Below are 26,159 nucleotides of genomic sequence, written 5' to 3'. Positions count from 1 at the left end.
GTGATGGGTGAAAGGAAGCGAGGATGCGGGGCTGGCTGTTTATCTACCCTGACGAGCAGGAGCAGTACAGTTTCCCTGTGCTGTTACCTCACAGGAATGAGGCACGTGGAAGCAAACAGGAGCAGCACATGGTAACTTCCTCTGTCTTTCATCTGGCCATAGATCTGCTTCAGAATCGCTGACCTTGTTGAGAGATTCATTTGGAGCAGCTCAGAGCTACACTTAGATATCAGAGGTATTTGGAATTGCTTCATGCTTCAGCCATTACAATTTCTGTATGGCACAGGAAGCATCGCTTAACATGCTTCCTTTGTTTCTGTTTTATGTCAGAGTCCAACTTACCTTCCAATTGTCTAATTGGTTGTCTAGAATTAAACAATAACTTAATCCCACAATCGCTTTCCTTTCTTCGTGTTGACATATACACAGATTTTGTGAATTTGCTTCCTATTTTCATGTTAAGTCTGGGTGACTTTACTCAACACCTTCAAAACATGTATTTGCTATGTCCCCTTCAAATGCTCACCACTTTGTTAACTCTTGAAATAAATCAAGTCAGGCAATATGCAAAATTATCTAATAGGACTAAAATACTGAAAAACATTAGCTCGAACCATCCTAAGCCCCCCTTTTGTATGCATGGGAAATATTCACACTCATGATCTATTTCACTTGTAAGATATGTTTTAATGTCCCAAAAGATTTGAACAAAAGACTAAGGCTTTGGGTACTGAAGCCACTCATTAAGTTACTTATATTTTCTTGCAATTGAGAAATCTTGGGCTTGTTTGATGACTAATTTTTACAACAGAGGCAGGCATAGTTAGGTTTTGTGGAGAAGAAAATATCCTAGATGGCAGGGAGACAAGGTCTGGAGAAGAGCGCACACCTGGGTGAGATGCCGTAGAGTAAGTCAAGGGACAACCTGAGTGAGATGTAGCCTTGTGTTCCAAGGGGCAGAGGGATCTAGAAGACAAGTATGGAGAAAAATGTCTGCTGATAACATATGCTGAGGTAAGCGTTTGCCCTTTTCATGTGTTCTCTCAATTCCTGGGGTAATGAAGATAATTAATCTAAGAACTACTAAATGTAACACTGGTTCTCATTTATCAGGCCCTTAGCCTTATATATTCAAGGATGCTTCAGTCATTAACGCACTCAGTCTTTATAATTAGATAAAATACATCATTAAGAAGAATGCCAGCTAAACTGTGTCATTAATTTTGCACTAAAATGACTAACACATTACATGAAGTCCATACTTAACTGGCAGAGGCTTTATGTGTCTGTGGTAGGTTTATAAAGCAGTAAAATTTCAAGCTATACTTGATTTTGTGGGGCAATCAGCTCCTTTTCTCTAGAATTTCTTGCTATGTCTTCTGTCAGTTGAGGCAACCAGACTAGTCCTTTGCTAAACTGAACTACATTTAATTAACCTTCCTTCCTACCATAGAATGCAACCCAGGCTCTCCATAGACAAATTCCTCTGTACAAAAGAGAAGACATTCGCATTTCAAAGGTTAAAGTAACTCGGAAAAATATGTAGCTCTTCTTTAATAAGGTAGAATACAGGAACTTATTCATTTATTTACTCAAAACTATATTTGTATCCCTAGAAAAGATGTGTACTTTGTGAGGGAATTGGACTCATTGTTCTAAGTAATGTATAGGAAAAATATAAGCTCTCCCCGTATATTAGGGGAAATACGGTGAGAAAAGTCAACTTATCTTTGTGCTTGTTGGCCTTGTTTTCTGTACTGTCTTTAGACCAGGTTGCCCCAACAGTTACACAAGAGGTGTTGTAGTGGGGAAATGAATGTGGTGTTAATTTTTACTGTGTCAACAGTGTAAAGGCCTTAATAAAGTAAGGCCTTTGAAATCAAGTTTGTTGATGAATTAAAAGGTAATCCTGTTGGTCTAAGAGAATATAAACATCAATCATTCCTTTTATATTTTGGAGGACATTTTCTGACAGAAATTGGGAATTATTGTTTGTGGCTGATTAAAGTAGCCATGTATTATTATTCTGTTTTGCCGTCTGTTTTACAGGAATATGGTAATTCTGACCTTTGGTGGAGGACTTAGAGGATGCAGACTTTGAAGCTGCCTACGGACAGGCTTTCATCCTGAACTGTTTAGGGGTCTCTGCTGTCAAGGGATATGTACTGAGCGGTTCCCAGAGAGGGGCTTCTTCTCCAGAGTGGGTTTGCTTTACAATCGTGTAGCGCTTGCTGTTAACTGTCTGCCTAAGAGGACGTGAGAAAATAAGAGGTTAAGGTGAAAGACTTGCACTCAAGTAAAACCTATTTTTCAAAATAGTTCCACGAAAATGTAAATGGATAGACTTAAGTGAATATTTGAGCAATTTCCCTAATAGGTGCATAAAATAGGCAATGAAGCTTTTTCCATGCTTGAAAAAGGAGTCTTATAAAGGAGTTGAAAAGTCAAGTGGTGGAAATTATTAGTTGGTTAATTAATTTACAGAGTACAAATTATGGCAAGGAACGACAGCACAATCTCCACTAAGTGACACACTGTTAATTATTAATCACGAAATTATAAAGACAGGAAAAATTGTGTAATCTTGGCTGGGTTTTTTTTTCTGATTTCTCTTTTAAATAGTAATTTTGGATTATAAGTATAATATACATTTATTGTAAGAACATAAGCATTATTAATATTTCCTTCCAGTGTTTTAAAATAAAATAAGGTCTCATATACTTTTTACCTTCCTATCTATCTATCTATCTATCTATCTATCTATCTATCTATCTATCTATTATCATCTGTCTATTATCTATGTAACCATATAAACTTAATCTGACTGGTTTAATAATACATTATGCATATCATTATTTTCAGGAGAGAGATAGCCTAATTTTTTGCACTATATGTAACCTTCTCTCAGTATTTCTGTTGATATAGGTTCATTTACTTTTAATGATTTAATTTTTACAGATTTATTTTTGCTATCGAGTAGAACACATATGCTGCATTTATGCCATTTTTATAAATACTGTTCTGAGCGACCCTGTCTTTCACCCTTCCTTCCTCACCTAGAAGCCTCCACAACCGTGTATTCTACTTCCCCCAATCACCCCTGCTAGTTTATAACCTATATGAGACCAAATCTACTCACATATATAGATAATAAAATTATGGTTTGTATGTGAAAAGAAATAGGCAGTACTTGTCTTTTTAAGTCTGGGTTACCTCATTTAATATGGTAATTTCTAGATCCACTAATTTTTTTTAAAAAAAACTGCATGTTTAATTTTATTTTTAAAGCTGTATTAAATGTGGCTGTGCATCTGTACCGCATGTTTATCATCAGTTTTTCTGTATCCTTGTGGTAGGACTCAGTCCCTGGGTATTATCAAAGGTCTCATATTCTTAAAGATCCCAAGTTTTCCAAGTATGTTCTGTCTTGAAACAGCTTCATAATAAAAATCACTATGCAGACACCTTAATTTCTGGAAATATTATTTCTAGATCAAGGAGCCATTTAGGTTTGTTGTCTTTCAGAAAGGAAATGTCCTTGGTCCAGTCAGCTGTATTGATAGCCTGTTACATCCACCTGTTCCAAAGCTAGATGTCGCCGCCTTTTAATGGATGCGGTAACATATATAGAACCATACCATACTTGATTCACAGTAATATTTTTCTTTTCAACTCTTCACCTGCTTCTGTATTTAGGAAGAATTAAATTCTTTTGCTAAGTTGACATTTATTTTAAAAATGATGACTATATTTGGGTAACAACAATACCCCTTTTCTACTACATACTTGCTTACCTATCATATTCACTATAGATTATATTGTGATACCTTATGCAATGATTCATCCTGATCATCCATCTGATAGGATTTAAAACTGCCAAGGAGACACACTACTTAGTGTACCTGTAAAGGGACGTTCAGAGAGTTCTAACTGCCATGGGGAATGCCCTCTCTGTATGTGTGTGGGTGGCGCTGTCATGTGGGCAGGGGCGTCAAGCTGACTAAAGTGAAAACAGTGAGGCTCTCCCTCATCCATCGTTCTCTGTAATGTGACCAGCCTCCCCAGAGCCTCATGCCCTGGTCTTTACCACAGTCATGAACTCTATCTTCTCTTCACTCCAGGAGCTGAAATAAGTGATTCCCGTAAGTCACTTATTAAGAGAACTAATGAGAAGCCTAGGTGACTTCCCACTCTCTATTCACTTTTATTTCTTGATTTCACATTTGAAAGTCTAATATCACATTTGAGAAGTGAAAATTATAGCTTTATGCAATGTTTTTCTGTAGCTAGTAAGTTGAGGTCTACTCTGCCACCAAACACATCCTCTATGTCCATATATACTTTAACCCTATCATATAGGAGGCGGACTCAGGAGTTCAAAAGTTCAAGGTTGGCCTTGGCTACATATACACTCTCTGTCTCCAAAACCATCCGACCAACCAACCAACCAACCAACCAACCAAACAAGCAAACAAACCCAAATATTTTGTCAACATATAAAATTATTATGTATCATAGAAAATTTGATATTTCTTTTAGATTTATTATGAGATTAGATATAATTTTTCTCATTTTGATCCACTTATATTTTAATTACTAATTATTAATATATATATACATATATATATATATATATATATAGTGTGTGTGTGTGTGTGTGTGTGTGTGCCTGCCTGTGTTTATGGTATATGTGCATGTGTATCTGTATGCACCATGGTGTGTGTGTGTAATCAGAGGACAGTTTGCAGGAGTCTGTTTTTTCCCTCCACAATATGGATCTCAAAGATGAAACTCAGGTTTGTAAGCTTGGCAGGAAGTATTTGTGTCAGATGAGCCATTTTGTTGGCCCTGTTTTATTATATTTTGTAGCACTAAATAAACTACTGTGACTTTAATTAAAAATTTATCCAAAAACATGGTCATTTGTGTATCATTCACTCTTTTGATCCAAAATGTAGTCTGATATCTATTGTTGATTTTAAGGAATAAAATTTAAATCTGTAGTTATTTATAAAAGTTTATGAAATTTTCTCATTAGTCAGAAATTCTATGTATGAACAAAACTGTTTATTTGTGACTTCACAAACATGGGATTCCTTAGGCAGAATGTACATGTGCTTGAATTTTGTAAACATGCATCATCTTCTTCAGGGCTACAACAGTTTCAACAATGTGGAAGAGAGCCTCTTCCATTCCACAAAGTAGATTATCAAATTCTTGGCTTTAAACAACAGGGAAAAATTAAATAAATTAAAAATTTCATCTTCTTTCTTGTAAGTATATTTGGACAAGTCATATGTTAATAGAACAGGGTTTGTGTGTGTGTGTGTGTGTGTGTGTGTGTGTGTGTTTTCCCATGAAACCTGTTCTGAATTCTTTGCCAATTTTAAATATAGAGACATAGTTATTTGTAAAAATTGGATTTCTAGTTATCCTTTATATAAACAAGAACTCTTTGCGATATTAGGATAAATTTTTGTTCTAGCTTTAAATTTGTACATAGTATTTTTGTGTGTTCTTACACCATGTAGAGAGTTTGTTTTGCTACTTCAATACAATATATCAATTTGCCCATGTTTTCTTTTGAGAATGTTATTTATGTTTAATGATCAAAGATCTAGAGAAATGGAGTTCAGGTCTGGGTGGATAAGGCAAGTGGCTATAATTCCAGATGTGGAAGGTGGAGACAGGGAATCTGCAGATCAAGCTATCCAGAAAGGCTAGATACTTCTTTAAACTCTGGGCTTGATTGAGACGCCTTTCCTCAATGAATAAAGAAAAAAACTCAAAGAGAATAACATCAAACTTAGACACACACGTGTATTTGCATCCACAGAGTATGCATAACACAAACACACACACACACACACACGTGTGCAGAAGATATAATAATAAAGTTATATTTAATCTGGTGAAATGTGCCCTGAATTATAGGATATAAGTTTGAAATTATCCAACTATCCAGTCATATATTTCTTTTACAGACCATCTCTCCCGAGATTTCAGACGTGATTTTGTCATGTACAGAATTTTTCCTTGTAATTAAATGTGCTTATAAACTGTAAATTATATCCCATTTGTATTTCTGCGTTGGGAACCATCCAGTTTTACTTTAATGATATATATTTCATTACATTGTATATACATATATAAAAATCTGCATATTCCCTTTGTACTTTGCCTGTTCCGCTATGTTTAATATTTCATTTTAGTCTGTTTCCAAGTCTATAATTAAATCACTTGTATGAGGAGAGTTTTACCTGTTACAACCTTTGTTTCTCTATGTCCTTCCTTTTCTGATTGTGCTAACTGGTTCATACCCTATGTGGACCTCTCTCAGTTATCTGCAAATCCCTACCTCCTGTTATCTATCTCTGTGTCTGCCATCCCTCTATTAACTATCTTTATGTCCTCCATTCATTACTATGTATCAACTATTTATCTGCTATCTACCCAACTACCTGTCATCTATCTGTCACCTATCTGTCTATCTATCACCTTCAGCAGCAGCATTTAACTAGCACCATCTGCTTGTCTATCATCTATCTGAAATGTTAAGTAAATCTGATGTTCCCTTACAGGCAATTTTTGCCTATGTCTTCCTTTAAGACAAGGTCGATATATATTACCATACCAAAAATAAATTAAAACATAAAACAATCAAAAATTCTATTCTATAAAGATGTTTATAAAGATGTTTGCTGGTCATCGATGGGATTGATGAAACATAGAAACAGGGCTTTTCTGTCTAGTTCGGACTGGCCTTAAATTCATAACCTTCCTAGTTCCTCAGAGCTAGATCTGAAAGAATGCTATATTTAATGGGGTTGTCGATAGCATTGCTGACTTTTTATAATATATTTAACTTTATAAAGAAATAATTACATAACCTTTTTCTTAAATCTAACAATAATGTTAACAATTTCAAAATATATCATAAATCCTACTTAGTAAGAATGAGCAACTTTAAATCCTACTGCTAGGCCGAAAGTGGGATCCAGCTCAAGGGGAGACCCTAAGACCTGACACCATTATTGAGGCTGTGAGGCATTCACAAAAAGGGACCTATCATGACTGCCCTCCAAAAGACCCAACAAGCAGCTGAAAGAGTCAGATGTAGATATGTGCACCCAACCAATGAACAGAAACTGCTAACCCTTCTACTTGAATTAGGGGAAAGCTGGGGGAAGCTGAAGAGGAGGGCAAGCTTGTAGGAGGATCAGCAGTCTCAATTAACCTAAACCCCTGAGATCTCTCAGACACTGGGTCACCAACCAGGCAGCATACACCAGCTGAGATGAGGCCCCCAACACATATAGAGCAGAGGACTCCTGGGTCTGGGTTCAGTCAGAGAAGATGCACCTAACCCTCAAGAGACTGGAGGCCCAGGAAGTTTAGAGCTCTGGTAGGGTGGGAACATCCTCATGAAGATTGTGGGGGGGTTGATGGGGGAGGTATGGTGGTGGGACAGTCCGGAGGGTGGGCCTGGAGGGAATAAAATCTGGAGTGTAAAAATAAAACAAATAAACAAAACAAACAAACAAACAAACAAAACCCCTGCTGATTGTTTGCTAGCAAAGTATAAAGCACTTCTCTGACAATCTCTGAAGACAAAAAAAGTTTTTATGAATTTAAATAACACTTAAGGCATGGTTAAAATTTGACCTGAGATGTGAGATTCATTATCATTGTTCAATACCTTTAATGTTATGCTGTATTTCTGTAGAAACAGGATGTCATTCAGTGAAGAATGTTACTTGACTACCCTGCTGACATATAGCTTATTAACTGTATCGCCCAGCAAAATTTATGCTTTAAGGATATTAAACATAAATTTGATAATTTTATTTTTGTTTTAGAAGCTTTACTTATAACCACAAATATAGTTGCTTTTACTTTTAGTTTGAAATCTTTGGTTTTCTTCAATCGATATTTATTCCTTTACAAAAGGAGATGCCTCTTTTTTGCATCCTTCCTGGAAGAGATTAATGGTATTTAAATTATCTTCTTAAATGTTTGATGAAAACTTAAAACTATGAAAGTACAATATTTACATAAAATATTCACTAAATAAGAAAGCTCATGAAATAAAGGTCAAAGATCCCTGCTTTTACGTCCCTCATCCTTGGTTTCCCCTGATGGTCAAAACTGAATCACGGTTTAAAAGTTGGTGTGAAAACGGCAACCAACAGATTGGGAAAAGATCTTTACCAATCCTACAACAGATAGAGGCCTTATATCCAAAATATACAAAGAACTCAAGAAGTTAGATTGCAGGGAGACAAATAACCCTATTAAAAAATGGGGTTCAGAGCTAAACAAAGAATTCACAGCTGAGGAATGCCGAATGGCTGAGAAACACCTAAAGAAATGTTCAACATCTTTAGTCATAAGGGAAATGCAAATCAAAACAACCCTGAGATTTCACCTCACACCAGTGAGAATGGCTAAGATCAAAAACTCAGGTGACAGCAGATGCTGGCGAGGATGTGGGGAAAGAGGAACACTCCTCCATTGTTGGTGGGATTGCAGACTGGTACAACCATTCTGGAAATCAGTCTGGAGGTTCCTCAGAAAACTGGACATTGAACTGCCTGAGGATCCAGCTATACCTCTCTTGGGCATATACCCAAAAGATGCCCCAACATATAAAAAAGACACGTGCTCCACTATGTTCATAGCAGCCTTATTTATAATAGCCAGAAGATGGAAAGAACCCAGATGCCCTTCAACAGAGGAATGTATACAGAAAATATGGTACATCTACACAAGGAGTATTACTCAGCTATCAAAAACAATGCCTTAATGAAATTCATAGGCAAATGGTCGGAACTGGAAAATATCATCCTGAGTGAGGTAACCCAATCACAGAGAAACACACATGGTATGCACTCATTGATAAGTGGCTATTAGCCCAAATGCTTGAATTACCCTAGATGCCTAGAACACATGAAACTCAAGATGGATGATCAAAATGTGAATGCTTCACCCCTTCTTTAAAAGGGGAACAAGAATACCCTTGGTAGGGAATAGAGGGCAAAGACTAAAACAGAGACAGAAGGAACACCCATTCAGAGCCTGCCCCACATGTGGCCCATACATATACAGCCACCCAATTAGACAAGATGGATGAAGCAAAGAAGTGCAGGCCGACAGGAGCCGGATGTAGATCTCTCCTGAGAGACACAGCAAGAATCCAACAAATACAGAGGTGAATGCCAGCAGCAAACCACTGAACTGAGAACAGGACCCCCGTTGAAGGAATCAGAGAAAGAACTGGAAGAGCTTGAAGGGCCTCAAGACCCCATATGAACAACAATGCCAAGCAACCAGAGCTTCCAGGGACTAAGCCAGTACCTAAAGACTATACATGGACTGACCCTGGACTCTGACCTCATAGGTAGCATTGAATATCCTAGTAAGATCATCAGTGTAAGGCGAAGCCCTGGGTCCTGTTAAGACTGAACGTGATTTTTGGGGGGAGGGCGGCAATGGGGGGAGGATGGGGAGGGGAACACCCATGAAGAGGAGGGGGAGGGATTAGGGGGATGTTGGCCCATAAATCGGGAAAGGGAATAACACTCGAAATGTAAATAAGAAATACTCAAGTTAAAAAAAATAAAAAAAAAATAAAAAATAAAAGTTGGTGTGAATTTTTCTAGAACTCTTCTCACATGATACCTAGAAATAATAAAAGTATTTACTTAGACTCAAATTGGATTAAGGAAGATGTGAGACTGAGCACTGTTTATATTCTGGAACACCATACTTGTGGCTTTCCATATAATTCTCTTTTATTTTTTATAATGTTTGTGTTTACTGCATTAGAGATATTAGCCCTTTTCCCTACAAGTAACTATTGAATCACTAAATCCATTATCCCTCCTCCTGTCTGCCTTCCTTCCCTCCCCTTTCCCCCTTCTCTCTGTGTGCATTTTGGCATGCTCCTGTGCGTGCGTGCGTGCGTGCGTGTGTGTGTGTGTGTGTGTGTGTGTGTGTGTGTGTGTGTGTAAAGCAGAATTTACATCATGTGTCTACATCAAATTCTTTGAGAGCAGGTCTTCTACTGGAGCTGAAATTTACCAATTCAGTTACTCTAGCTGTCCAGCGAGCTCCAGGGATTTCACCTCCTTACTGCTGGGATTTCAGGTGCAGATCCAAGCACAGAACCTCAGGCTTGCATGGAAAGAATTTTACCAACGAGCCACTTCCCTAGCTCTCATCATAACTAGCTTACTAGTCAGTTAATTGTGTTTCTATTCCCATAAGATTTAGTGCATACTTTGTATATAAATGTCATTTCAAGTGTATTAAATATATCACATGAGAAACAACAGGTATAGTATGCATTGCTGTATTCTATTTTTTTACAAGGTATGGCGATGTATCAGTAGTGTGCATTTAAGGGCTGTGATATTTTTCACTACTACACTGAAAGCAATAACATTTCATGCTGCCTTATCTTAAGATGCAGTGAAAATTCTAAATATGAATATAGGACAAAAGTACACATCAGACAATAATCAACTTCAAGTGACATGAAAATTTTCATAGAAAATGCTTTCTTAAAAGTCACCCAACATTTTCTGAACTGTTTACTGAAGATCTGTGTTTATAAGAAATGGTTCCATTATTAAAATATTATCAATACAAATTCGGCATCTTGTCCCTGTAATTTCTGATTCCTTTTCATTAAATCTATTTTTCAATTTTTTAGACAAGATTTTTCTTTTGAGAATTTTATTTATGAAATAATTGCTCATTCTCACCTCATAGAATTTGTTTTTATTTCTTTCTTACTCATTTCATGCACCTTTGTGTACATATTAGGGCTATACTCATTCACAGTAAATCTTTCGAAGGTGTTAGATGCTATGAAGTGGTTTTCATCTCCAGTTGATGTATAACCTGCCACCCTGATACATGGAACCTTTCTGTTTGCCTTTCTGGATAGCCTGCTACCTGCCTTGCTTTCATGACCATAGAACAACAAGAGAATAAGAAGTATGGAGTTAAATATCTGAATAGGGCTTGTGTCAACTTCAGTTAGAAGAAAGATGGACGTACTCACTTGGTGTGTGTGGAAGACGAGGAAAGGATTTTGTCTCTCCCAGTTTTTCATGAGTTAACTTGTGCTTCAGAGGCACAGGTAACAACTGACTATAATCTAGTGAAAATATAAAGTCTGTACAAATAAACTTAACCATTTTGGTGCCTTAGTGATCAAATATTTAATAACTGCCAGCATATATTTTTTGCAAACTCATATGTTTGGTATCTATAAACATGGTTTCTAAGGATTTAAAGCAAGAGCATTAGGATTTATGCAAAACTCCAAAGTTGCATTTATGATAAAAAAGAAGAAGTTGAAATGGATGTTAATTCACATTCAAAACACCAATATACATTCTAGGTATGTATGTATACTATGCATATTATGATGACTTCCAAATGTTATATTTATATTACACCCTAAACTGAAACATTTTCTTTAGCAAATACTACACTACTAATTTATTTTTGCATATTATTAGAGCAAATAGGCAACTACCCTGTAAAGAATGCTCATTAATTAGCATGGAAAGGCATGCGGCAAAAGATAAGCCAAAGAAACATAACATTACGAAAAGTAGCAGAGTTTGAAAATGTCACTGTTTTTAAAAGGGGGCATTTGGGTTACCAGCTGTTGCAGGTGTGCAGAGGAAAAATGAACAACTGCTTAAAAGTGTTGCTAAAACCAGGATCCATGTGCCTATACCCTAAGTAAAGGGTTATCCTGCTTTTTCTTCTAATACAATTCGTGTACATAGACCGGTTGGTCATTCACATCTTTCATGTTTTCTTACTCTGATTACACTGAGAGTTTTTCTTAGTGCTGAGCTAAACTGAATAAGAGTGAAATCTTTCTCTTGCTTGCTTGTGTTCATTCGGAACCATCCTGCGTGAGATAATTGTCAAGATGAAGAAATTTAAGATGCTCCTTCATTCTTAACATAATTAAAGAAGTTCTAGAAGTTTCATGCTCCCAAATTGATATTTACAAATTATATTGAGGAAAAAGAAAGGGTTTTGTTGTTTGTCTATGGAACAGATTAGCTTGTATTTTATATAAGAATACTCAGTTCTACACTAGTTGTTATGGTTTGATAACTTGTTTCTCAAGAAATCAATATATTGTTGTTTCTCTGGTTTGTTTGCTCACAAATAATTGCAAAGCAAGGATTTTATAGTAGTGGACACTTAAATTTAAGGTTAGATATTGTAGATTCTATCTTTTAAAATGTTTAGTTTCTATCTTTAATGCATCTTGCTTAAGTTCTAACCCAGGAAGCTAGAAAAATCAATCTTGTTATGCAAAAGGGGAATGATTTGACAGCCAAGACTATCAGCATTTATGCAAACCAAAAAATATTTGTCTGCCAAAATCATCAACATCTATAAAGATTTATGAAAATGTGCAAAATGCTAAAAGACGCTGTGTAAATTAGAATGTGTTGCCTGTACCTGAAACCCATAGGACATATTTTTAACTTGGGCCTTTACTTTAATCCAGGAAGACAGGAGGCATACTTTTATATAATAGTTTTTACTATAATGGACAAATTTATCTTCCAATGCAATGAGATCAGCTTACAATGTGCCAGAATTTTCAAAACATTCCTACTTATAGTCTACCAGGGTATTTATGTTCCCTCCAGCCCTTCTACATACATAGCATCTGCTTCTATTTTCTTACCTATGTTTAGACAATTAGCAAATTAAGCATGAGCCCAGTCTGCTCATTAATAAAATATTGGTCTTAAGGTCCCTCAAAGTCTTTTTGATCAAAGTCCCTTGGCATTGACCATACTTCATGCATCGAAAACAGCTGTCAAATTAATGACACGCAGTTGTAAAACAAAGCCTTTTAATATTATGTTATAGCAAGTGTTAGTCTTCCTTCTTATTTAAATACAGATTAATATCCATTTTTTTAAAAAAGGTTAAGTTTATTTGGAAGTAGCAAGATGAACCAGAAATGATGCTAGTCTGCTGTGTCACATACACAGGAGCAGAAATGGTTCCTGTGATCTACGTCATGGGCACAGAAGCCAAAAAACTGAGCCAATAAACTTAGAATAAACTCATCAACTATATGAATAGGTGACTCAGAGTTCATCCATTAACATATGTGCAAAGAGGGTTTATTCGAAGAGACATTTCTAATATACAATAAACATAAGCTAATTTTAGTAGTGGTATATTAAGTATGACCAGTTCGAAGTGACTATCTTAATGTTTTCTAGACACGCAGTCTTGATGTGGTGTAGGCATTGTGTTGGGTATCTTGGGTGATTTATTGGACCTATGCATTAAAATTGCCTCCTAAATATATAGTCTCTAAATCTGAGAGATGCTGAGTGTGGACAGACAAGTCTTTTTTAACTTACTCTAAAAGCAGGGAAAAGTCAACAAGTGCCACCCAGGGAAGAAAATATTCTCAAGGACCTGTTTAGATGGTTACTTCCAAACAACAAAATTTTTTTCTTCTGTTAAAGACTTGTCAATCCCATTTTTGAAGATTGATTGGGTATCTGAGCTTTTCTTCTTTTTATCCTTGGAGAAAATGAAAAATAACAAGTCCTCTTCTACTTTAGACTAACCATCCATATACTTTGTGACAGTTAGGTCTCCCCCGAGCCTTCTCTTCTGGACAAATTATGCTAACTCCTTCAGTCTATCCTCCCAGGTACTATTTTTCAACCATTAAATCATCTTACTGTTCTTTCTTGTATCTTTTCCAGTTTCTTTAAACATTTCCAGAAATATGAAGTTTTAAATCATGTATCTTTGCCATACAAGGCACATTCGGGGGATATTTATTCCCAGGCCCTGAGTCAGAGGTTGGTGGTCATGTTATATAAGTCCACTGAACAAGGAGAAAAGAGCAACTAAATGAGCAATTTAATATCTTAACATAATGGATTTATATGACCAGAAAGAGGAAGGCCTATGTCCGGCAAAATATTGGAAGGGGTCATTATTAGTATTTTGGGAAGATACCAAACCACGAAATTGATTTTTTAAACAATGGGAGTCCCTTTTGTTGTGTCCTTAAATAACTTGATGTTTTTTTTAAAACTAATTATTCATCTGTTAAGGAAAAGACTGCTATGTGAGTTAACAGAAATTTGTAAATATATATATATATATATATATATATATATATATAGTTACTAGGAAATAGTTACTTTACTACATCCATTCAGTTTTAGAACTATCCTCAAGCACATGCAAACTCCAAGGTGGATTGTTAGGTAACAAAGTATTTCCTCCTTTTTGGCAGAACATGGCTACTAGTGAGTAAGATTGTATGATCTTTGCTGATAGAATGTCCTGAGGTCATTGCCCTTCAGAGAATTCTCTAGAGTACTATGAAGATTTCAGATGACTAAGACACTATAATTTTTCCTGTCTATTCCATTTCATAAGGGAGAAATGAACCCATAATATTATATACAAGCCACTTCCACATCTAGAGCAAGTTCTGTGAGGACAGGGTTCTTCTACTATAAAAATATAGACCTCAACACACACATCAGTTTCAGCTTTTCTTGCTTGAATTTAAGTACACTTACAATTGAATTTATATCCTTTGGACAACTTTAAATTTGAAATCTTATTTATGTCCAAACCAAAATGCCTGGCATTTGCTCCATTCTCTCTCTTAAGGTGTGCTATACGCCATGAAATTTGGAAAAGTACTTCACAGTCTCCAAAAACAGAGAAATGCAGACACTGCAAAAATACAGTACTGTATTCTCTCCAATAGTCTATAAGTCACCAATAAATTATATGGGACACAACAAAGCCAGCATACAAGAGTTCTAATTCCCCAGATGAAAAGCCACTCAATTCACCCATACCTAGTACAGTTTTTACTTTAAGGCTTCAGAAAAATTTTTGTGCCAGCTATGCCCATATTGAAAAGCCAGAGGCAGATCTTAGAGGGCTCTTGCACTGAATGGCGTGCAAGTGTGAAATACTGGTGTCTTGTCCTGACCCCTTCTTGAAAGCTAATTCAGGGCATTCTTACCATTTTTGCAGACAGGACAACATTGCTCTGGTTCATAGATTGGGTTGACACACTCTGGAACTGCGCAGTCTGCTACAACACAGTGAACTTCATTGCTGGGCTCACAGCGACACCATTCACATGGAGAGGGCTAGGAACAAATCTCAAATTAGCCCCTTTTCTCCTATAACTTAATGCTTGCACATTCATATGCTGTCAGAAGACAAGACAGTAGTGTTTATATCAACTTTAATTCCATTTACCATGTGTTTGATCATTTCGTCTCCGAAAGGAAGGCAACCTGTATATCCAAGCACAGTCCAGGCTTCTGTAAATAGTGAGTGAATTGTTCTGCACAACAGTTTCTACCCTGCAGAGAAGTGTCTGGACACCAAACCTGCCTGTTGGTCATTTGGTTTCCAGAGCACTGACTGCTTTACCTTCCTCTGTGGAACAAGACAGTAATAGAGCGCATGAAATCACTTCTGTGATTGGTCGTTCCCACTTCCTAAGAAAGGTGGACGGCTAGGGAATGAGAAAGTATTAAGTACATATCCTAACCCTTCCTTTGAATCCTCATTCAAGGCAGAAGAAGCCCAAATGACTCTCTTAAGTGTGAATGTCATGGAAAATTTTAGCTGCCATCCAAACCTCCAGATCCACCCTTATGACATAATTTCTGAGTACCTTACACCTTGCCTGCTTGCTTTGAGAAGTGAACTGAAATCAATTGACCTAAAAAGGCACAATTTAAGCCAGAGTCAAAGACTCTAACATGGAAATGGAAAGTTAATTAAGATAATATGAAGCTGAAAAGGGTTTTCATCTGTACAATACTTACCAACCACGCATGAGTGGATTTTCAGTTTCTTTTCTAGAAAATTCCAGTGACCCTTTCATCCTATGTAGATTCCTTTCTGCACTACCTCTTCATGAACCCTAGGGTTAGACTCCTAGAATGAATACTTGGTGCTCTAACAAACTACATGCTCCCCACCCTTTCCCAAACAACTATTTACTCTTCGGAACTCCTGCCTGAAGGCACGATGCACAAATTTTACACTCACAAACTGATTTAATGAAATCCTCTTTCTATCTTCCTGGTTATTATCCAAAATGCTGATCTCTTCCTGTTTTATTCAGAATCAGGTAATTTGAATAAACAGTGAACACTGTCTCAAGTAGTTTGCGTGGGATAGAAAACAGTGAACTGATTATTGTAAACATTAATTTAATCTCCATTTTGTGCTTGAAGAACAATAGCCCAACAATAATTGTTTTAGTTATTGGGTTAGTTCATAGAGGCTGTGCAGTAAATTATTGATATGTCTTAGCATGATGCGTTAGCTTACTGAAGACAAAACTGTGCCAGTTAAGTTTAAGGACTGTAGACCAGTATGCTGCATTATCCCAGGCTTCGTCATGCTTTTGAAATTTATTAGCTATGTTATGAAATTTAAATTATCAATTTTCTTATTTCTACACTAACCTGAATACAAGAAAATTTATTTAATCCTCATCTCATAGATGACTGAATAGTTTGGCAGACATTCAACCATTTTTTCAGGTCTTATGGATAAGCACAGGGCAGAGATTTGAAGGTAGGAGTGGGTTCGAATTCTAGCCTCATGTTTTTCAACAAGAAGCACCATTCTTTGTGCACATATCTGAGTAGTTGCCATCTAAGGTTTTCATATTTGTCTAGTACCAAAGGTCCAGAGCAGTAACCACTAACATTGGAGAAGTTGGCTTACCAGGGATATGTACTTCCGGAGGAATTTACTTCTGCAGTTAGTACATAGAAATTCTCATGGAAATTTAACAATGAAATTCTCAAGTGTAGGAAGGACATTTGTCTTGGCATATGGCTTATATTTGGGGAGATGTGGCATCTTCAAGTTTAGGAGCCTGGAATCATGTTCAGTGGTGTATTGACAAAAAATTAACAAAGCCTGAAACCAATAAATGGTGGATTTGTATGCATCTTGCAATCCCAAGAAGAACTCTTAAGAAGAGTGGAGACTATAGGGCACAGCGATAAAGGAATACTGGGTATTTCAAAGGATTTTGAACAATAAAACAAACTAGAAAGAGAAAATTATTTTCCTAATTTTTAGTACCGCCTATTCATCCTTGAGCCTATATTATTTATTTTTGATTCCAGAATTTGGCCCTAAATCCTTGTGGTTATGGTATTTCCTCTTTTTATATTATTAATTTGTTATTTCAAGGAATCTTTCTTTTAAATTTTATTTGGTAATTCCTCCATGCTATCCATCCTCCAGGCTGAGGGTGGCTGGCACATGATGTTCCCTGCCCAATGTGTCTACTATCCTCTAACTTGCCTCCACTTACCCACCTTTCAGACTGTGTCCAGTTTGAAGAGTCCTGCCTGCATGTCCCCTTGCCACTAATCATTATTTCTTCAAATATTAAACCTCTTGTTCCCAGCTTTCAGTCAAATTCAACGTATTGACCTTCCAGTAAGGCCTCTTGCTGACATTGCCAGCCTTACCAAGTCTAACCAGCTCTGACCACATCGCCATTCTCTTTGTAGATGGGTCTTTCCCATGGTCTTGGCCTTCCTGGGCATTTGTGAAAAGACACCTTTTAAACAGAGTTGAGTTAGGATCAACTATGGTGCTACTTTGATACTTGGTTCACATTTTTAAAATCCCTCCCACCTTACAGTGTAGAACTACTGGGATTGGTATTTCTGATGAGTCCCATTTTAAGCACTGAGCTGGTTACAAATTTTCTTTTATTGGCTCCTTCAACATGAAATCTACGGATTATCCAAAAATGTTCCCATAAAATCAAAGATTAAAGAATAAAGCCATCTTTAGAGGAACAGGGGATGCTGAAATAAGAAGATGAGAAAATATTCCTTGTACTTTTCTGTCTTTAAAAAATATGCTGCTGAGCTATTGTCAGTTAGATATTTGGGAAGGCAGATGATGGAATTTCACCAGTCTGAAATTTAGTTTCTTCTTTCAAAGAAATCCCACAGACTGCTTTACTTCTTAGCAATATTTTAAAAAATAATGCAATACGTGCTACACTTAGATTATCATAAATATATTTGCAATTTTGATTATAGATTAAATCTGTTTGTTAACGCATGTATTAGATGGTATAAATTCTGTGTGCACCATATAAATCTGCTATTTCTTCACCAGTGGTTTTGAATGGTTAATATGAGATTGTAAGCAGGGACTGTGCAATTCATCTGCAATTCCCACCGTAACCAAATACATTGCAGCTGTGACAAATGCTGTCACTGTTGGTCCTAGATCACAAACATCTCTTGTTTCTGAACTCAGATATGTGTATATATTCAATGAATGTGATTGGATAATCAGTGACTTCAGTATCACCTTAGGTGACTAGAGTGTAGCAGAGTGGGAAACATGGAGAAAAACGTGATTAAAAATGGCCAGCTCCCAAAGACCTTGAAGCTGAAACTGAACTTCAAAATGATCCTGGTCTGAGGATGGTTGGTGAACAGGAGAAAGAGATTGGAATCCTAGAAACAGTGTCGTGAACACTCCATGACATTTTAAATTGGAAAAGCAGCCTAGGAGTCAGAAACATAAGTCACTGAAATAGCAAAATAATTTTAGAAAATTGTCAACTATTTTCTTTGTGAGAATGTAGGCGCTAACAGTGTTATCGCTGATGGTCAGGATAAGATTCCGAGAATATGGTTTTGCACATTGGTTGGTTAGAATTGCCCATGTGTTCACAAAAGTGGACATTTGTTTTTGCATGCTGAATACTTGAGAAATACTCTTCACTCCTGAGGGTAGCCTAGATCTGAGATCTATAAATCAATTGAGTCATTGGGAGTTAATGGGTGTCTGTTTGTGCTATTGTTCATAGTATCCAGGAAGAAATGACCACTGTCAATAAGGCTTGTCATTTCAATTCCCATTTGAAAGTTAGCAGAAGCATGTGGGCACACTCACTGTGATTTTTCTGTCACCCATGCTGCCCGTATAAAAACCACCTTTAGTTCAAGGAATAACTTCACTGGCTTTTGAATGTTTTCCCTTTGTTCTTGCCTATTGCCTTCATAGATTTAAGCTGCTTATAAAATATTATTCGCTTCTGAACTCAGCACCTAGAAGACGTCTTAAAATGACAACAAATATGTAACACTATCTAAATTTTGTAGATTTTATGCAGAATCTATGTTCCCTTATCTGCTGAGCCACACCCCCAGCTGCTTTATCTGTGCTCATCATGTGCAGAAAGGATTTTGACTCAATCCAAAGTTTGCGTTTTATTTAAATTATAAAGCACACTTTGCAGGAACAGGTCTCTGAATCAGAGTTGTGAAGTAACTCTTTGGGCTCCAAATATTATGGCAGTGAACATAAACTCACTCTGTAAAGGTAATTTTAAATTCGTAATGTTCATTGTGCCAATCACAAGGTAATCAATCTATAAGCACCGCGTCAGCTAGCTCATCCAGTAGGTGATTGCAGGTTTTATTGCCCTAGAAAGCACCGTGCTAACTAAATATAAGGCCCAAGTGTATGCACAGCAATTACTATAATGCCTGAGAAAAAGCTAATCCTTTCTATAATGTATGCCATGATGAATGGTACTTATTCATCACAGTAATTTTATAGTAAATTGTAAAATATATTTTTAAGCAAAAAAGTCCTGGTTTGAAACATACCCATTTTAAAAATTATTATTATTAAAAGAAGAAACAAAATACAACTACCCCCCCCCAAATACTCCCTGAGACAAAACTTGATTCCTAGAATGGCCTCTGAGAATACAGTTGGAAGCTGCTGGGTAGACACAGGATGGCTGAGACATATTCTAGAGGTTAAGTTTTGTTGCAGTAACCAAATCAATGACTTTTGAACCAAGTAATACCAAGCTCCGTGCATTTGAGGTTGCTTCATTTCTTTGATCATGAGCAAAAGTTATCAAAGGGCTCAACTCCTCTTAACAAAGTAATCCATTCGAACAACCATTATTTTTTGAAAAAAATCTAATCCCAACAAATAAGACGCCCGGCTTCATGAAGCGTTCTTCTTTGGGAGATAATTTATGGCATAAATTTTATCACTTTATGGAACAAGTCTCATTACTTCCAAACCGGATGAGAAACTTGGAAGGCGCTATTTCAAATTTGCTGATGCCTGTCAGGAATCTCACTGTTCACTTCATTAAAATATACATTAAATTACAAAGCACGGGAGTACTTAGCATCCGCTGCCATTCCTGTAGATGCTGGTTTGCATCAGCAGATGCTCCCAAGTGATCAGCAGACCTGATGGGCTTCAACCAAAACCCACAGTCACGCGAAAGATGACCCACAGTATCTGATTACAATTCTCCTTTGTGGTCCTGAGTTTGCAATGACCCCTCCGGGGGCCTGACCTATCCACCGCAGGGTTTCGACAATATTGAGTCTGCAATTCATTCAATCAGGGAGATACTAAAGGACCTTCTTTAATGATATTAATAATGCTGAAGAAAATTGAAAACCCTGACACAAATTACATGCTTATATCTACATGGCAATATTTATTCATGGCTATGTATCCTCTGTCTCATCTATCTCTGTATCTATACCTATTATGCTTATAAATTTATATTTCCTCCACCAATCTATGAACATTTATACATATTTGTATCTATATAGCTATATCATTATATACATAATCTACCTATCAATCATTATCTTTCTCTAATCTATATATGTCTTTCTCTATATATATATGTCCAACAGCAAATGTATATGCATTTATCATCTAAATACTGAGTTAAGTAGCAATGATTCGGGCCTTTTCTGAAGGAGCTTGTGACTTGAAAGTGTATTATGGGATATTATTGTCAATGTGCCTATCCAAACTCCTTTCAACTTCGCTGACATTAAAAGCATTTTATAAAAGTTCCTTGCTTATATATTCATAATAAACCAAACATCTATAAACTATAATTTAGAAAAGTATGAATATAAAACATTATTTTTTTACAAAGTTATCATCATGTGTTACATATAAGGTGAAGTATATAAGACTCTACACTAGAAAATGATCCCTCTATTCTTCTCTCAATGAACAACTACCCAGAAGTTAAGATTTAAACAGGTCATGTGGTAGCTGCACCCACCATTAATCCCTGCACTGGAAGGGCAGAGGTAGGCAGAGCTCTGAGTCTAAGGCCAGCTTAGTCCATAGAGTGAATTACAGGACAGCCAGGTCTACACAGAAAAACCCTGTCTCAAAAAACCAATGAGAACAAAAAAAGATTTATACAGGTATGTTTTAATTATTTAACTAGAATGATTTTATCAGAATAATTACTGGTATTGTTATAATGAAAAAATAACTTTATTTTTTATTTTACCCAAGCTCAAAGAAAATACAGAAGAGATAAGAAAGCGGCTGAAATGCCAAACTTAATGCTGTCAATTATCAAGTACAAAATAGTTTCTTTGTTCTGAAACGTTCAGCATTAAATTGTTTTAAATGTATATTGTTTCCTTGAAATGTTTTCCTTCGAAAATCAGTAAACATTTTTGACATATTTTAAAATATTTTGTATTTTTTTGAGAATTTAGTACAATGCATTTTGACCATATTTATACTCACCCCTCCCAGATCTGTCCCCAGTTCCTTCCCCACAGTTCAATGTTCTTATTTATAACAAAAAGAACAGATCAACTCCCATGACATTTTACACGTTGATTTGATATCACATATTCTGATAAATGGATGATATGTAGAACCAGAATTTTTAAGAAATCCCAGGACCAAACTATTGCATTTCTGAAATGTGATTAGCTTCCAGAAACACAAAATAAAGATAAGGAAAATATAATAAAACGTATACTTCAGTTGCAGAAGATGTATTGTTTGAATAGGCAAAGCAAACTTATCAACAAAATGTCAGGGAGTGTGTTCTTTGTTGCTATTAAGATCTTCAGATGAGAATATGAAAGTATGGAGAAAGGTCACAGTAAAGATGTGTGAAGTGTTACACCGATACCTGTGAAATACTCTAGAAAAGCAGCGGCCTGAGATCCCTTCCCAACAAGCTGCTGCGAAGCTACACTTGGTGCACGAGCACCCTACGACTGCAGGACTGCGTAGGTTTATTGGAGCCTGGATACCTCTGTGATGAAGATGCTCTGTGGACCACACATTTACGCAACAGGAAAAATGTAGACAGCTGTAAAACTTCAAACCGTTCCCAATATCACTGGGAAGGACAGACTGTTCCTATCAGCAGATGAGAAGTCACTGACTAGAGCATTAAAACAAAATCCAATGTAGCTATGGGGGAATTCTATACTCTCAAAGAATCATATAAGAAACAGATATCACCAGCACTATTTTACAGAAATCGTTGGAAGGAAATGATGGCAGAGAAGAGAGGGTAAAATAACACAGTCAGCTAGCATTGCCCTGGCTGGCACAGAATCCAGAGCCTTTAGAATGTAAGCGCTGGGCCAACCAAGGCTGTGGCACTGGGAAAGCAGAGATCTCTCCCTGAGAACTCTTTGCCGCTGTCTCAGTTTTCTCTAGGCAAAGATTTCCTCAAACTTGAGTCATTTTCTTTCTATTCAATTTGGCAATAAAATTGTATGTGGATGTGTGATGAAGATAGGTAATTAAAAGTTAATTATATTAAGTGCTTTATAATTGTTAACACTGAAATATATCATGGTTCCAATGGCAAGGCGAAATAATCCCCCCCCCATTTTCATAGCTCATTTTTTCCCACACTTAATTCATAGCTTATCCTGTTCTAACAAAATATATTGAGATGGCTTATGGACAATGAAAGTCAAGTCTATTTTAATTAATAAAATCTTGATTAGACTTTTCTTGACAAACTTCCATTGGCGTGCAATATAGTAAACTTGTGTGGCTGTTGTTTGTGCTGTCTGGTTAGTTGGTGATGTAGACTGAGGACATCAGGAAGAGCTTCTGCCATCAGACTCTCTGGTTTTTATCTTTGACGGATTACCCTTCTTCATTGTGGGTTTTCTTATTTTTTTTTAAGAAGAAACTGATACATATAGAATCTTTTAAGAAAGTTTCTATTTTATTTATCTATTTTTTGTGGTTTTTTTTTGGGTGGTACATGTGGCACAGAGTACATGCAAAAGTTCAGGAATAATTTTCAGGAGTCAGTCCCCTTTACCTTAACAGTACTTGAATTTTCCCTGTGAACTGGTTCAAGACTCCAAGAGAGTAAAGCAATTTGCAAAAAGCAGGTAGCCTAACTGGCTTTAAACTTGCTCTCATCACTGCTCCCAACTGAATAGTAGTTCTCCCTCTCCTCCATCCCACGCAATGATTTAAAATGCTTTTGAGTTTCTCAAGGGAGAGTGCAGCTCATAGAACATGTAATTAAATCATGACATAATATGCTGGGTGGTGGTGTCACATGCCTTTAATTTTAGCACTTGGGAGGCAGAGGCAGGTAGATCTCTGAGTTTGAGGCCAGCCTGGTCTACAGAGTTCCAGAACACCTGTCTCAAACACAAACAAAACAACAACAAAACCAAATGCTGATGATAATGGTAACAAAAAATAAGGTAACATGGATTTCAATTATACATTATTTGACCTGTTCAATGTGGAAATGATATCGTCAGAGTTTTGAAAGTCATCCAAATATGTTGCAAACTCTTACATGTTCCAGCGTTTGCATTCAAGAAAGTAGATTGAGAATGATGTTGGATGATGCTTTTAGACAGTTCAATAAATTCTTATTTACTAAAGAAACTTCTATCTTTCATTGGATTCTTCGTAAAAACAGAATTTTGTAAAAGAAGGATAGCTTTGGTTCATAGTTATCGGAGTCTTGATTTTCCTATCTTCCTGCTTTAATGCGGATGTCCTAGAGGCTCATTAACAAAAGAAACACTCCTCATGATTGTCCCTTTTCTCCTTAACGAAGCTTTCTACATCTCAGCAGTCAAAGGTTTTCTATTTTAGCAGTGGTTTATTTTTAATGCTGGAGAAAAATTAAAGTTAGACTGAACAATTTTAATTTCCCCTGTCATACTTAGGAGGAAGAGGCTTGGAAGCCAGTATTAAATGAATATAAGTGGAGTTTCAGGGTAGTGATTCATCGTTGTTGATATTTTTATTTTCAATACATCCATGTGTATAGCACACACATACAACATGCATATATTTGTGTGTGTGCATAAGTGTGTGGATGTCAGAGGACGACATCAAGAGTTTGTCCTCATCTCCCTCCTTACTTGAAACAGGGTCTCTTGCTCTTGTATGTCAGGCTAGCCAGAGATCTTCCTGTCTCCACTACCCGGAATTAGAGACGCGTGCTAATGTACCCAGCTTTGATATAGGTTCTGGGGAACTGAACTTACAATCTCACAGTTGCATGGCAAGTGCTTTAGCTACTGAACCACCTCTTTAGCTCCAATGTATATAATTAAAAATCAAAATTGGCCAAAATAATCATGCTTACCCTTCAATGGGTTCTAGATGCAGTTTGGGTGTGTTTTCAATGGATGAGGATGTGTCTTAGGTGTGCCAGTATATGTCTTTTTTTTTTCCCTTTTCTTTTTTTCGGAGCTGGGGACCGAACCCAGGGCCTTGCGCTTGCTAGGCAAGTGCTCTACCACTGAGCTAAATCCCCAACCCGCCAGTATATGTCTTAATGACGAGAATTTTAAAATGAAACCAACTCAGCCCTGAAAAAAATGTAAATTAGGAAACAATTTGCCTCATGTAGCCAATGTGTAATATTCTGGGAAAAGATGTGGGACTAAAGATTCAACTGATGTCTTAGAATTGAGTAGACAACAATAAAGGAAACATACCTCCCCCCCCTCTCTCTCCCTCCCCCCTCTCTCTTATATATGTATATATATAATCTATATCTATATCATCTATTTCTATCTAATCTATCTCTATATCTATCCATATCATCTATATCTAAATCTATTTAAATTATCTATATCTAATCTATATATGTATTTACCTATCTATCTTTCTATATATTCACAAATGTATGCATGCATGTATATATATATATATTTATGTGAAAATCAAATGCTCTCAGCTCTATTCCTTTCAGAAGTTCTTACAGGGAACTCGCTAGGCTGATAAGGTGTAGTAGAAACAGTGTTAGAATGACTCAGAATTGGCTCCTTGATTTGTCAGTCTTGAAAATCTCTATTTTGTAAGACAACAAGAAGAAAAGCACAGATTGCCTTGAGTGCAGTTTTGAAAATGAGCATAAATGTATAAATAATTCAGCGGGTGAGCGCACTCGCATGACACATAAATCTGACCAGTGTTGCTTGTGTGGCTGTCAAGGCACAGACCTGATTTTGTTCATTTTGCCTCCACATGACCCGAGTTTGCCACTCATCTGCCCTGAGTCTGACCCGGCTGCCACTCCTGATCCTCATGGACTGGTACCATGTTCCCTCCCTGCTTTATACTCTGTAGCTTGGTTCTCTGACCATTCTCTTGATTCATTTTTTTCTGGTTGTGCTTTCTCACTTTTTCATTAATTTTTCACTTTTCATTCAATACTTTGACATCTTCACTCAGGCTGCTTTCCTTTAGCTTTGAAATGTAGTACCTCCTTTCTTTAATCAAACTGCTATAGCAATAGTACAAAGGCATTTATACTGTTTATGAAGGAAACCTGTTGCCTTCTTTATTTTGATACATTGTTCCGTCCTAATAGAATCAGAGTGTTGACTATGACAACCTATTTTTTTATGACAACTAATTTTTAGAATGTTATAACGGACTGATACATAGACTATTTACATGCCTTCACTTATTAACACAATAGTATATATAGTATTATATTGAACTATAACATTAAAATTGTACTACAATCAAAGGGGAATACAAGGGAGTAAAAAGATGGACCTTTTATAGATTTTGTTTCTTCACATTATTTGCGAATAAATGTGATTTTAATTGAACACCAATGAAAAGAGTCTAACTATACTTTTTGGAATGAACTATAGAAAGGAATGTGGCTTAATGTAGGTGCTGTTATACACGTACACTAAACAGGCAAGTCTGCCAGTTTAAATTTTCATGTTTAAAGAGTGAAGCTTCAGCCCACT

At 36.5% G+C, this 26,159-nt stretch overlaps 1 protein-coding gene across 4 annotated transcripts in view; it reads right to left on the bottom strand.

Annotated features, from left to right (window-relative positions):
- Positions 1-26,159, bottom strand: part of Vwc2l (von Willebrand factor C domain containing 2 like) — a 194,758-nt gene that overhangs the window by 153,315 nt on the left and 15,284 nt on the right. For 3 of the 4 annotated variants that reach the window (XM_017596605.3, XM_039084106.2, NM_001413944.1), the window contains one exon: positions 15,077-15,206. The exons of the other annotated variant lie outside the window; for it this stretch is intronic. In XM_017596605.3, the coding sequence (XP_017452094.1) occupies positions 15,077-15,206 (130 nt within the window). The remainder of the gene's footprint in view (positions 1-15,076; positions 15,207-26,159) is intronic. 4 annotated transcript variants of the gene reach the window in all.

The sequence above is a fragment of the Rattus norvegicus genome, chromosome 9, assembly GCF_036323735.1.
Source record: "Rattus norvegicus strain BN/NHsdMcwi chromosome 9, GRCr8, whole genome shotgun sequence".
In the NCBI taxonomy this organism is placed as follows: Eukaryota; Metazoa; Chordata; class Mammalia; order Rodentia; family Muridae; genus Rattus; species Rattus norvegicus.
This window is presented reverse-complemented; position numbering and strand designations above follow the sequence as displayed.